The sequence below is a fragment of the Uranotaenia lowii genome, chromosome 3 (genome assembly GCF_029784155.1).
Source record: "Uranotaenia lowii strain MFRU-FL chromosome 3, ASM2978415v1, whole genome shotgun sequence".
Lineage (NCBI taxonomy): Eukaryota > Metazoa > Arthropoda > Insecta > Diptera > Culicidae > Uranotaenia > Uranotaenia lowii.
The window spans coordinates 120,516,344-120,532,011 of NC_073693.1; the positions used below are offsets into that span (position 1 = coordinate 120,516,344).

Below are 15,668 nucleotides of genomic sequence, written 5' to 3' on the forward strand. Positions count from 1 at the left end.
TTAGTTTGATCTGTTTACAAACTTATCAAATTATTTATCATGAATTCAGTCTATATTCAAAGTGGCGGAAACTGGTATCTCATAGCTGCATCGTTATCACTGTTTGATGGAAGTCAAATTAGGTAACTCAGTTCCCGGAACTTATCATCTCATAAAAATTATAACATCAGCTCACGCATAGACATGACTCACTGTCAGAAAATATACATTATCTTATAGGTACTTGACCAGACTCGTTTTGGGTAAGAGAAGGTAGTAAACGTTTAATTATTTTACTGGTTTATTCGACTAACGAACGAGTACTGTAGTTAGTTGACTAGTTGCTAATCCAGCTGAAGTTTAAGCTGTCATTCAAGATGAAAAATCCAATTTATCAAGATTTCAAATCAAATAGTTCTACGAATATAATTGGATACAAATTGTCGAGATGCTTTTCTAATTGGGAAAAATCCAAATGTATTAGAATGATCGTTTGGAATTGAAAGAGGTTCCTCCTCCTATAGTACACTCAAAATAAAAAGCAATTAAACCTACGGTATTTTTCAAGATTTCAAAGCATTAAATTATATCTACGTGTGCTTTAAAGAAACTAAGCTAATTAATCATAAACGACATAAAAAACTCGCATGAAGTTTTTGTGGATGACTAAACACAATTTTCTGAAAACATTTCTTTGTATTGTGCGGCAACGTGATATCATTTTAATAAAAATCGAACTATCGTTCAAACAGCTGTCTAAATTGCTCTAAAATTTTGTATTGAAATTTGTATGAAAGAAGAAATTTTTGCACATTAAATCATCCAGAAAATTTAAATAAGCTTGGAATGAAGTTGGTCTTTAATTTTTTGTTTTGACTATTTTTAAGCTCCATTTTTGCTAACATGACAAGCAGCTAAGCATTTCATTAAAAAAGTCATAACCATTTCAAAATAAAAAAAATGAATCCATGGAATAAATATTTTCCATCCAAAGTTATATTTTTTGGAACTCTTACGATTTTTGAGGGAAAAATTTTGTTTCCCATAAAAATTTCCATACCATAACCAAAAAAAGTTAATGGAGGTGTTGAAATTAAGGAATTTGAAATTTCCATACAAAGGAATTTTGAACATTTTGATGTCATATATTGAACTTTAAAATTCATGTGTACAGATTCTCTAAACAAAAATTTTTAAGATTTATCTTTCAAATTCAGTTGAAAATCAGCAATTCTACAAATTGAAACTTTTAGCAAAGTTATAAATGATAAGATATTGAAATAAGAGACGGGTTTTGAATGCCCATATCAGGCAGGTTAAATACCTCTAATAAGAAAAAATAGGTTAACCATATGTTCTTTATTTTATTGAAATCTTAAACCTTAGCTGTAATCATAATCAAGCAGTAAAAATAGAAGAGCTTAGTAATGATTTGATAAAAAATGTTATATGAACGAAAAATAACTAATCAATGGTATCCCTAAAAATGATTTATGCAACAGAACGTGTGATATCGAACATATTGCCAAAAAATCAGCTTTTACGTAGGCCTATCATCAGTTTCTGCCACTTTCATTTTGTTTATACGAAGATATTGCAAGTGGAACTGAAATTTCGCCCAAACTCGGCTATTTTGACTAATTTTATTATGAACACTCTTTCGCAAAAACGGTAAAAGATTTCACCATGAAAAGTGCTCCAATGTATAGTATACAGTGTCTGCCTCGCAAACTAAGGATTATTCCTATTTGACTGTTATTTTCATGGGTTATTCGGAAATTTTTGGTTCCTCGCAAATCAAAAATGATTCCTATTTGATTGTTAGTTCCACCGGATATTCGATAAATTTAACCGTCGAAATTTAGATTTTTGTCCAAATATATAATTACATGCAAAAATGTAAGTGTTTCGATAAATACAATTTTAATTTTATTCATTTCACAGCATGCAAAGCTTCTTAAACTACATTTCGATAACTATTCATTTTCACGTATCTTTCATCATCACATCACGTTGAATTCACTTAAAATCCACTTGAAATGTAGACGACGTTCATTAAGTACCGATGTCTTTTTCGTTTTTTTATAAATTGATTTCTTAGTATCCCCGTCAAATTTTTTTTTGGGATTTTAAATCGGCTGGTTTCCCCATACAAAAAAAAAATAACTTTTTATCAAATCGCTACCTACTAATATTTTTAAGTGTAAATTTAATAAGCTGTTCTGTTACTTTGTGAATTTTTTAAAATAGTGCAGTGATTTTAGCATTTTTTGTTTAACCACTATGAACTTGAACATTGTAGAAAAAATTCCAAAAAAGTGTACATTCTCTGAACAAATTTTCGTCTGATTTTCAAAACTTTAAGTCAATAGGTAAGGTAGATAATTTGTTTCAATGAATAAAAACTCACAAGGAAAAATGTTTAGCATAAGCTTTTGTGTTATTATCAGTGTTTAAATAAATCTTTAATCCTATTAATTTTAATTTGTTTTATTTGGATGGCTTTCAGCACAACTAGGCTTGCCCAATTTATAGTTCTGATTTTACTGATAATCAATTTGTGTGAATGTTAAGTTTTTTTCGCAAAAAACAGACAACTTACTCTAAAAAAATTCACTAAGTCAAAATGCCCGATGCCCATACTTCTAATTACAATTTAAGTAACATTAAATATAAAATGACATCCATTGATTCCATTTGGTCATAATTTCCCACCTATGATTAAGTGCACCATTCAGGTGAGCCATACCTACCGGAAATGCTCTGGCCCTGAACTTGATTAAAGGGGTCACTTTACTGCCGGCCATCCCGATCTCGGTATTTATCGGGAAAGGATGTTCGCTTAGTAAATTCGTTCAATTGTTCATTCGGATATTCGAGCGATTGCCATTGACTTCAAGTGGCACCAGCGATAGGAACATCACGACGGGACAGGGAAAGCGAAACCATACTCATCGCCGATAGCGTTCGATCGTTCTGGACATAGAAATTAATCCTTGGCTCGAGCTTCGGCTTGGGGCGTAAACGTTTCGAAAAATTTATCGCGACGCGTTAGGAAAAACGTGATAACAACACGAGAGAGTCCGGTACGCGCGACTAGAAATCCAAGAGCTTGTCCACTTCCGGTGATATCTTCGCGGCTACTGACAATGCCGCATGTGTCCGGACCTAGTAGTCCCTATTGTGAGGAGAAGTCCCGACGACATGGAGGTAGGTATTTGGGAAATTAAGTTTGACGACTGACGACTGGCTGTTGGCCATCAGCGATGACTGGCTTGTGTCGATTCGAAGGAAAAAGGGGTGCAATGCACTAGGTAACATTAAACATAAAATTCATCAGATAAAAAAAATTATCATAAAATTATATTTATTGTTACAGTACTCGCTTGTTAATCTGACGGTGTTGGAACCGAAGGATACGTCCGACTACCGAAAACGTCGAATTATCGGTAGTGCCTCGGCAGAAACATTATTTTGGTCAAATGTTTCAATCAAAATACTATTTTTCATCATAGTAGGGGAGATAAGGGCATAACGAGCACCCTGGGCATAATAAGCATTCCTTTTTTCTACAAAAGTAATTATTTTCTTAAAAAAATTCATGAAGATTTGTTACGTACTACCTATAGTATTAATGTTTCACCAAAAAAGAAATATCTTTATCATCTTTCCAGAAATATTAAATAATAAACAGCTAGGTTCTCAAGTGACGAAAATGTAATAATTTTTTAGCACCACATAATAAGCTTTTATGACCTTAAAATCATCTTGATCTGAAATGTACACACTGCAACATGATTTACACATTGTTTCTCAATTTTTACCATCATAAAATTTTAGATTTTTCACTTTAATCAATTTTAAAACGTGTTTTTACTTTAATTTGTTCACTGGAGGCAAACAGAGCACTATCAATGAAGGCATAATGAGCGTTTTCTGCCGTATAATCTAGCAGCGAAATCAACTCCATGAAGTCAACTGAATAATAGAGCTACAGCTTCACTTATTTCAACTGTCGATTTGGCCTATTGGTAAGGTGTCGGAGAGGTTATCAGTAGACTCGAGTTCGATTCCTGTTCGAGGGTATTTTTGTTTCACATACCATTCATGATTGATTTTTTTTTTATTGTTACATTATACGACTAGTAGCAGCATCATCCGTCAAACAAAACACCAGAAACATAATGTATGAGCATGTGCTAATTTTCAACTCCTTTTATGCCTCCTAATCTAATCTATCCGTCTATAATTTTCATTACTCTCATTTGAAATTCTACCTGTTACAATGGATACTTCACCGAAATGCCATTAATCATTAAAATTAAAATGAAATTCATATCGACAATTCTCTGATTTCAAATTTTAATTAATCTTGATAGCTATTCTACCATTCAAATTTCACTAGTTATAGGTATCTGGTATAACTGATTGAAAAAATCTCTCGTCCTCGTCTGAATGAATCTTAGAGATAGCTTCGAGATCTAGTAAGTTTTTAATAAAGATGAAATGGTTTACCCGTTCGAACAACTTTGTGCAAGAACATACAAACTTTATATTTATAGAAAACTTCAAAAGGACACCCCAAAAGCTGTTGATGATGATGACTCACTCTATGGAATCGATTTAAATTAAAAAATATATCGTACACAACAATTCAAAGCTAATAAAAGACTCCTTAACACTAAAAGTACTAGAGGGGGTCAAATTACATTCTTTGAACTTCAAATGACCATAACTTCTATTATAATTGTTTTTTCGTATGTTTTTAATGACTTTTTTTATTTTCAAAAAACATATTTTTTTTTCATTATTGATTTTTTTTAAGTTTGTAGATTTCAAAAAACGTAATGTGGTATACCTGTTTACACCGCCAAGGTTCAAATAACCCTCAACACTTTTTCCGCTAAATTTCTCTTGTTTCTCAACCGACTTTTACAAAATTCAAATATGATTTCCAGATAATGTTCAGCTCAATAATTTATTTTGAAGTAATGCAAAGTCTAAGAAAATCAAATCCGAAAAAAAACATGCTCCGGAAAATTGCAGTTAATCAGATTTGAAGTACTCGAAAAAATATTCTTTTTTAGTGCCTGAGAAAACTGAAGTGAGAAACTATAAGTTGCACATATGGAAATTTTTTTTTAATTCTTTAGACCATGGCCACAAAAAATTGGTGTGAAAACTGTGCTTTTCAGTGAATCAAAGCTGCTCTGGTAACAATAGAATATTTTTGAAAAGTGAATTGGGAAGCTGACGTAATTTGTGCCATTTCGGAATCTTTAGATTTATAAAACACGAGAAACAGAGTTTTTGACGACTATTCAAAAGTAGCTGTTTTTTCAAACTTTTGATGAATTTGAATTTTCTGAGACCATTTTAGCAACTAAATTCGACTTTGCACTGGATTTTGAGTATGTTAACGCAAGGTCATTGCAATAAAACATTGAGTAACTTAAAAAAAAATGTTTGCAGATGAACATTGTCTGGATATCATATTTGAGACACGGTACAAGCTTCTTGAAACTATACACTTTGCAAAAATTGGTTGAGCAACAAGAGAGTTTTGGCGGAAAAATTGTTAGGGGTCGTTTGACCCCCAGCGGTATAAATAGGAATATACAAAGTGTCGGCATATTTAGTGTTAAAGATTCCAACGTTTTTAGCAGAAAAAGAAAAACGCCAAACATCACAATTAAATTACAAGATCCGAAAGTAGAAAAATGTAAACGAGTCAGGAATTTAGAAATTATCTTAGACTCCAAACTTACTTTCACAGACCATTACAATACTATCATCCACAGGGCAAATAACATGCTGGGCTTTATTAAGCGCTTTTGCTTTAACTTCCAAGACCCATACACAATAAAAAAAAAACACTATAAATTGCCTATCTAAGGTCTTTAATGGAATATTGCAGCGTTGTTTGGTCCTTCCATCATAGGGGGCATCCATAAATTACGTAACGCTCCTAGAGGGGGGGGGAGTAAGCTCGAGCGTTACGAATTGTGACATAGGGGTGGGGGGAGGTATGCTCATCGTTACGTAACGATTTATTTCCTTAAAAATTTCAGTTTACTTAATCGCAGTTATTTTGATGTCATGTAATTTTCGCAGAATGATAAAAATATCAAAATCTGCTTAAAATTTGTAGGCTTCAACATGATTGAAACAGGTTTGTATCCTTTCCCCATAAAGATTCTGAGATAGACTCCGACATTGATCGAATATCCGGATTGAATATCCGTGAAATAACCGTTGGAAAACCGAATATTAGATTCATTTACTCCTAAGAACTCAGTTCAACCTTAAGACGGAAATTTTACTATTTTTTTCTCAATTGATTTAAAAAAAATGCAATTTGGATTATTCCGACGAATACTACTAAGTAGAATATATTTTGCATAACAAGTTATACTCCTTTGACAAACTGAAGTAAACAAGGTAGATCATCAGAGCAACTCGGATTAAGACAATCAATTAATTTTAACAAAAAGTTATCATCATTGAGTATGTACCAAAAAGCGATTTGGATGGATATAAATTCCGTTTTGTAAAACGTTAACGTTAACGTTATGTCAAAATCTTTTTTTGATCTTCGAAAATCAGTATTTAAAAACATTATAAATAAGAGGGGGGGGGGGGGGGAAATTATCAGCGTTACGTAATTTTCAAAGGGGGTTCTGTCGTAGCGTTACGATTTGTGACATACGGGGGGAGGGGGTCTAAAAACTGCATTTTTTGCGTTACGTAATTTATGAATGCCGCCATATAAAGCGCGCTGCATGCTCATTGACATACTAACACTAAAAGAACGCCACGAATATGCAATGGTTTCATTTGTAAACGATATCGTTTTGCAGCGTATAGACTCAAAAAAAATTCTACCAAAATTAAACTTTTATGCACCGTCTCGGCAACTCCGAAATCGAAATTTATTTTTCATTAATCACTATTGCAAAAACTACGCAAAAGACGGATCAATAAATCGCATGATGGCCTCTTACAATCAACACTGCGAAACCATTGACTTCACAATGTCTCGGCAAAAACTCAAACAATATTTTAATCGAAGAAATCTAAACTCTAAAGAAAAATTGTAAAGCAGACACTGCTAAAACCTATTCTTAAAGAAATGCACATGTATCAAACTTGTCTACGTTACGGTTGACGAAATAAATAAACTAAACTAAACTAAAAAAAAGGAGATTGAAAGATACAGATAAGAAAAGTTTAAAACAATGGTAAATCATTTTGATCAATATATAGGGGAGAATGAAGATACTTGATCTCTGGAGATACTTGATTCTTTTGCTACATCTCGAAACAGGAATGACTTACATAGATCAAATGTTGCAGAAAAATGTGCCAAATAGAATAAAACAACAATGCTACTATCTCAACAAATTATAAAAAAATATTCATTGCTAGATGTCAATCGTTAGAGTATAATATGAACTTCATAATGCCATATGTTCAAAGCAATAGTAAACTTTCAATTTTTTTTTTAAGAAGAAGTTTTCCAAAATGTTTGTCATGGTTTCACTTGATCCCTAGAGTCCAAAAAGATATGTTTTTCTTCTGAATGGATCGTGATCATTGGTTATCACGAAATAACTAAAATTGGTCAGATAACTAGTGTTTATCCAGTTATTTCTTAAAAAGTCCTCAAAATACTGTATTGATCTAAAAACTTAAAATTGCGCTTTAAAGTATGCAGTGGAGTAGACTCTAGTGTAGTAGACAAACTTTCAAAATTCTCTTTGTCCGATACTTACAAACTGTGAAATGAGAACAAATGTGGCAAAAAATAGTCAACGGACTTTTTATCTTCGGATTTTACTAGATTTTTGCCCAGGGTCAGGGCACCCTGAATTAAGAATCGAGCCTTCTTTAGTAAAAGATCAAGTCTCATGTTACTCAAAAATATCACTTTTTTTTTAGTCTCACGAAAATGCTTCTAGCTCATCTTCGAGTTAATGACTCCTTCTAACTTTTGGAGCATATGAACTTGAAATTAAATGCTTTCAGAAAATTTGAAAGATAGCAAGTTGCTCAATTTTTCCCAAAAAGATATGATGAAAATAAGAAAAGGGGATCAAGTATCCCCATTCTCCCCTACATCCAATTGAATGTTATTGGCTGAGCGTATAAAAAGCTTTTTCAGAAACGGTTAAAGAAAGAAAAAAAACGAAAGAGCGTAAGACAATTAATGAATTTTGGCGGTAGTAGATGTTTGTTTATATTGTGACCCGGAAGATGTGAGAGAAGAATGTGACACTAACAAAATCTTGGGACTTCAAGTTTTTCAAAGGTTTATAGATTGTAGGAATTAATTCAGTAGTTCCCGAGATATAAGGCTCGAGATCTGGCTCTCCCTATATTTTTTCTCTACGGTCTTTAGTGTTGCCAAAACACACGTTAGTCCTTAACCTTCCAAAGTTGTTCGCAAAATATCCATTTTCGAGAAATTTGACTTGCAGCTTGTTCTTATTCCCGTGGCCGCAAATGTTGACCGATTTCGATAATATAAGATTAATTTTGAAATTTATTCTTGTTTCTAAATATTTCAAAATAAAGTAAAGTTGTTTTACCAGGTTGTCTGTAGAAGGTTTCGAATGAAAAAAGTCCCAAAAAAATTTTATTTTTAAATTGCTTAGAACTTCTGGCAGCTTTACTGTATTTGAGTGATTCTATGATTTTCGAAATTGTCAAGAATACATCTATCTGACGATGTATAAACATTAGGGGAACCGATGAATATTTTGACCTCAATTTCGGATTTCCCGTTAGAAAAAAAAAATCTTATTTAAATCAAAAACATCTAATTTTGTCTTTGCTTCGCTGTATCTCATTTCTTAATGAACCGATTTTCTCAACTCAAATTTTAGTTTTTTTTCGTTAATTTGATTATCATTATCACTGAATATACTAGGTCTCTAAAAAATCTCAGTTCTTCAGTATATTGGAATGATGATTAAGATGCTTTGAATCTGCGCTTCGGGTCATATTGACCCGAACAGCTTTGGATGGTTGAAGTGTTAAATAATCGTTCATTTGGTGTTTTATATCTTCTCAAAGGCTTTTGATAAACTATAAAGGATACTTATTGGCCTGAAAATAAGTTTTTCATATTTTTTTGTAAATGGTTGTTTTATTTTAAAAGGTTTAAATGCTTTCAATAATATACCAGTTGTAATAATTAGGTAAATACATCATTTTCGGTTATTGAAGAGAACTTCAATCCAAGATCATTTAAGGGAAATAAAGCAACTTTTCCTGAATCTTTCTTAAAATTGTCGTAAAAATGAAGCTGGAGATGTAGCAGTTACTTTTATTTTCTTTAACTTGTTCTGAAAAAAAATACAAATTTTCAATAAATTGTAACAAGTTGCTTAAAAGCTTGCATGCAATATAATTGTATACAATTATATCAATTTAATCATCATATAATCAATTTTCCCAATAGTATATGTTGTACTTTATTTAGTCCCCCTTTCGAGGGTTTTGTTAGGTTAAATTAATGGATAAATCAGTCAAAAATTGTAACATTTACCCTAAAAGTCAATAACAAAAACCTAGATTATTTAGTTGATTTACTATTTTAGTAGCAAAAGGCTCCAGAAGTGTCTAGTACACCCATTTCCCCCATATGTATGTTGCATTCGGTAGGTTCCAGTGCGGGCAAAAGGTATTTGTTTAGTCTCCAGTTGAATATATTCCTGGGCCCATTTTAATATGGTTATCCCCATCTCATCCTCCCCCGCGTGTTCTTTTGTTCTCAACCATATTTCGAACCATTCGAATGACCGACTGAACCATCGTTCGTATGGATGCCAAGATAGCATTGTGTTTTTCAAACAGAAACGACACACAATAATGACCGGTCGATGTAATTATATCTATGTATGCTGTTGGTTGTATTTAGCTGGGCAAAGTGAGCGAACTTATCAGAATGGCAAAAAAAATAACACAACAAATAGTTGCGAGAATTTGTTTGAAGACGATATCGGTGATTATTTATGGACGAATTGTACACTTCGGATCGACAAACTGTTGGCTTTGGATGGAATTGTTAGGATATCCTCAACGGTGGAATCGTAGATTAATATGACCAAAAATAGAGAAATAAGTATATCCTAATATTTGGTGGATCGTCACCATAAGTAAATACTAAGATATCAAAATTAATAAATCCGTCTGGGTTTTCAAAACATTTTTTTTTCAAACTTTGACTAAGTTCTCTATCTGTTACTGGTTCTATCTGCCAGTTATTATTTGTACACGTTATTCTTTGTTAAACAGTTATCTATTTTTAACATTTCATGTCAGATAAAAAGAAATCAAACATTGTTAGAAGCCACGAGACAATCAGCAGACTTCCAAAAATCGAGCAATCTTGTTGCCACAGTAAAGATAAGACGATAACGAGTTCTTTCGTAATTGCAACCATTTTGACGCAATAGGCACGGATTATTGTGCCAACAATGTGCATATCTGGATGGGGTGTCATCTGTCAAGAAGAGCTTTTTCGGTCGTCTTTTCGCATGATTTGTTCAGCGTGTGACTGATTAATCATTTTTTTATTTTTTTGGTCAACCAGCAGACAGCAGCAATAAACAATGTTGATGACCGTACAACAGGAGGTGCGCGTAGCCATGATAACACTACAAGTGCAATTTGCCAGGAATATTTACACTTGATTTTTCCTGTGGTCAGAAAGATTCCGCTCCGTATTTTCATCTGATGAGATCAAAGAACAATCTCGGACAGAAAACAGACTAATGAATATTAAGCTTTTTGATACATGGTATTGTGAAACTTGGTTTCTCCAGTTCGTTTTCTTATTACGTTGATAAATTTGAGATATTGAAAATCCCTCTGTGTAATGGAAGTGATGAATGAGAATTTTTTATTTTCGATAGAAATTTTTTCAATCAGTCGGGTTTCTGCCTCGTTATTTCTGCCGTCCAAATCACAAATTATTTCTCATTTCTTACTAGTCGTGCAAAACAATCAAAACTTATAATTTAGCGAATTGATTTCACTGATAAGTCCGTTCAAGATTGATTAACGGTGATTTTTAATTTATATAGTTTTTTTTATTTTGTTCATTTCACAAATATGTGTGTATAATTCGTTATTTTTTCTTTAATTTTTTATTTGAAACTCATTTTAAATTCAATCACTTTAAACAATAGGAATATGGCAATATTTTCTAGTCTTTAACACAACAGCACTTTTGTATGATTTTGCTCAAGCCCTACTGATTTGATGTCAAGTGTTTAACCCCCGAAATAGAAACAATATCAAACATGTTTATATTCGCTATTTTTTAAAGTAGCGTTTGTTGTAATCTCAGAACAGGGGATTTGAAAACTTCTCCTAGTGGCATTGACTAAACTCTACAATGATCACCAAATCCGGTTGATGGTTGATTTTACTGCCAAAAAAGCTACAGTACCGTTCATAACTGTATAGAAATTCTAAGCACGCACACTGTAACTTCGTCTTTGAACTTTTTACTCTGATGATATTTTTTGATCAATTTTTATGCGTTAGCTAGATCAACTATTACACTATTATTCCACAGAATTTGAGCTTTCTAGAGTTTATGTGGCTTGAGTTACAGTAATTCTACGAAAATCGGACTTTTTGGACTTTTACCATTCAAACTGCAAAATCTCAGAAACTACTCTACATTTTTTATTGAAATTTTGCAGAGTGATTGTTGAAATATAAAGCTAGCATGTCTGAAGTTTTTGAAAAGTTCTATCGATAGGATCAAAAGTTACGCGAGGTACAATATTTCAGGCATGAACGTAGAAATGCGATTTCTAAAGAATTTTGGACAGATCAAGAAATATCATTGGAGTAAAAAGTTATGGAAGTTCAAAGTCGAAGTGACAGTGCGCGTGCTTCCAATTTCAATACAATTATGAACGGTACTGTATGTTGATTATGAAAGCAATTAAGCGCTACGAATTTAAATTTTTTATGGAAATTCGTATGAAAGGGAAAAGTTTTTCGATCAAAATTCACCAGAGACTGTGCAAAACAAAATAACTTTGGATGATAAATATTTCTTGTTTATTCCACTCCACTTGGCTAGCGAACGGTAGACATTGTGCAACTCGAGACCCCATACACCCAACCTTCGGGTAGTGGTCATATCACCTCTTGTCTGCAACTCCGATTCTCTACCTCCCCGTGGTGCTAGCTGGGGTGCGAGCAACCTTAGCGGAGATCGGGTACCCAACCCCGGTGGATGCTTTGGTCGCATGCAGACTGAGTCAGGGGGCTTCGTACGCGTCTGTTCTCCATGTCAGGGGCAGCGTGCGGAGTGCAACAACGTCCTGGTGGTGTTCGGGACCCAAAACAGCAACATCACGACGGTCCTCCTGCGAGATAGTGGGGTTAGCTGCGGGCCTTGCGAGCCCGTGACAACAACAAAACATAAGCAACGAACAACAAATTTCGGATGGAAAGAACCGCCTTTCCATCCTTGTGTGGGAAGCACCGCCTCCCACACAAGTACACCTGGAGATCACCGTACCAAACGCAATCACAGATCGACCACGTTTTGATTGACAGCCGGCACTTCTCGGACATCATCGACGTCAGACGCCCAAAACTCTCCGTAGTGAACAACACGCGAAACCGGCGCCCGCCTCGGTTAAATATCGCGCGACTGAAGCAACCTGAGGTCGCAATCGGTCGAAGCAGCGCTGCCGGCAGAGGGCGAGCTTGATGAAGCCCCTCTTGAGGACTGTTGGGATACCATCAAGACACCCATCAACAGTGCTGCGGAGAACGTCATCGGTTATGTAAAGCGATCTCGACGGAACGACTGGTTCGACGAGGAGTGTAGGAGGGTGATGGACGAAGAGAATGCCGCGCGGGCGGCAGTAGTGCAAAGAAGCACCCGTCGAAATGTGAAAAATCACCGACAGCGGAAGAGGCAGCGAGTCCGACTTTTCCAGGAGAAAAAGCGCCGCCTGTAGGAGGAGGAGCTAGAGGAGCTGGAGCAGCTGCATCGTTCCTAAGAAACACAAAAGTTCTATAAGAAACTCAACGCATCCCGCAAAGGCTTTGTGCCCCAAGCCGAAATGTGCCGGGATAAGGACGGAGGCATCCTGACGGACAATCGTGAGGTGATCAAAAGGTGGAAGCAGCACTTCGATGAACACCTGGACGGCGCACATGCAGGAGATCAAGACGGTGGGGGAAGGTACATCGCTGGCGTAGCCAACGACGTAGAGGAGCCACTCCCAACGATGAGTGAAGTAAAGGAAGCCATTCGCCAGCTGAACAGAAACAAGTCGGCTGGGAAGGATGGCATCGCAGCTGAACTCATCAAAATGGGCCCGGACAGGTTGGCCGAATGCCTACACCGGTTGATAGTCCGGATCTGGGACATAGAACAGCTACCGTAGGAGTGGAAGGAGGGGGTAATATGCCCCATCTACAAGAAGGGCGACAAATTGGACTGTGAGAACTACGTTAGCGATCACTGTCCTCATTGCCGCCTATAAAGTGTTGTCCCGAATCCTACTCCGCCGCCTAACGCCACAAGCAAACAGATTCGTAGGGAGTCACCAGGCCGGCTTCATGGAGGGACGGTCAACGACGGACCAGGTATTCACATTACGGCAAACGCACCATCTATTCATCGACTTCAAAGCCGCATACGACACGATCGACCGTAACGAGCTATGGAAAATCATGGACGAGAACGGCTTTCCGGGAAGCTGATCAGACTGATCAAGGCGACGATGGATGGAACGCAGTGCTGTGTGCGGACTTCGGGTGAATTGTCGAGTTCATTCGAATCGCGCAGGGGGCGATGATGTTCAACGTGGCGCTAGAAGGTGTTATTCGACGAGCGGTGGGCGAAATGCGGGGCACGATTTTCAACAGATCCAGTCAACTTATCTGCTTTGCCGATGACATTGATATAGTCGGCAGATCATCTGCGAAGAGATCTACCGCAAACTGAAACGCGAAGCAGGAAGAATTGGGTTAATGATTAATACGTCCAAGACGAAGTACATGCTGGCCTGCGGATCCGAGACCGACCGAACCCGCTTGTCCAGTAATAACAAGATCACGATCGACGGCGACGAGCTGGAGATAGTCGAAGACTTTGTCTATCTCGGCTCACTGGTGACCGCAGACAATGACACCAGCCGTGAGATCCGGAGGCGAATGATCAGCGGAAGTCGTGCCTACTATGGACTCCACAAGCAACTGCGGTCGAGAAGACTTAGCCCTCGCACGAAGTGTAACCTGTATATGACGCTCATTAGACCGGTTGTTCTCTACGGGCACGAGACATGGATATTGCTCGAGGAGGACCTGCGTACACTCGGAGTATTCGAGCGACGAGTGTTAAGAACCATCTTTGGCGGCGTACAGGAGAACGGAGTGTGGAGGCGAAGGATGAACCACGAGCTCGCGTGACTCTACGGCGAACCCAGTATCCAGAAGGTGGTGACGGCTGGCCGGATACGCTGGGCGGGACATGTTGCGAGAATGCCGGACGACTGTCCTGCAAAACAGGTGTTCGCTACGAATCCGGTAGGAACAAGACGAGCGGAAGCGCAACGAGCGAGGTGGTTAGACCAAGTGGAGCGTGATCTGGCAAACGTGGGGTGCCCGAGAAATTGGAGAACGGTTGCCATGGACCGAGTGAATTTTAAGAATTATGTTCGTCAAGTTATGTCGTGAGACGGAATACTATGTAAATAAAATAAATATCTTATTCCACTTCATTTGAGGCGAACAAAGCACGAACCTTACTTGTGCCATAAAAAAGATATTTGCCGAGGTGCAACTGATTTAAACTAATTTAGGGGCGCTGATTTTTTTTTCAAGCAGCTCTTATTTTCTATTTAACTTTGGAAAATGGGTAAAAATTCATTCAATCAATTTGGACCCTTTTCAGGCAAAAGTTAAGAATATAACAAAGATTTTAAAATAAAAGGAATTGATCATGACCATGATCAACTCCCCCGACGGTCACAAGTAATTTTGACTTCTGAGGAAAAAGTTATTGGAGTTTTTTTTATTGTTTATTTGATTCCAATTTTGCAAAATATGGCAATTTTAACAAGTATTTAAAAAAAAATTAACGTTGATTAAATCTTAGATATTTTTTAAACCATAAGTCCAATCGTTTTTCAATCTTGGTCAAAGTTCTTAAAATAATTAAAATCTTTCATATGAAATTCTCGAAGACTTTACGCGATGACCGTGTGAACCTGAATTTTTAAAATCGCAATTAAAAATCTTAATATAACAAAAAAGGAGGCCCCTTTGAAATAATATATCGAATAGTTTCACTCTAATATAAGTTAAGGGGGCCCCCTAGAGTAAGCATTGCATATTTTTATCCCGATTTATTTTGGCTGAACAAATTAGCTCAAATTTTTACAATACCTGGCAATATCTGTACATTTGATATCGAATTTTTCAACATAAAATCCGGACAAACATAATCAGAACTCGGTAATAATTAGAAAAAAGCATAATAAAGTGACAAAAACCATCTAATTTTTTTTGTTCGAAACACGTCAGTTGCGCTCAAATTTCGTTTGAAACTACGAAAAATTACGAAATTCATAAAAAAGCACAGAAAAATTTATCCTAATTTAGACCTGAGTTTGCTTTAATTGTCCACTTTTCTTCGA

General features: G+C 36.0%; 1 protein-coding gene across 3 annotated transcripts in view; it reads right to left on the reverse strand.

Moving 5' to 3' along the window:
- LOC129758691 (anion exchange protein 2) overlaps positions 1-15,668 on the reverse strand; it is a 194,886-nt gene that overhangs the window by 125,504 nt on the left and 53,714 nt on the right. The window contains exon 1 of one of the 3 annotated variants that reach the window (XM_055756272.1): positions 2,733-3,133. The exons of the other annotated variants lie outside the window; for them this stretch is intronic. Coding sequence (XP_055612247.1) covers positions 2,733-2,786 — 54 coding nt within the window. The 5' untranslated portion in view covers positions 2,787-3,133. Of the gene's footprint in view, positions 1-2,732; positions 3,134-15,668 lie in introns of those variants that run through there. 3 annotated transcript variants of the gene reach the window in all.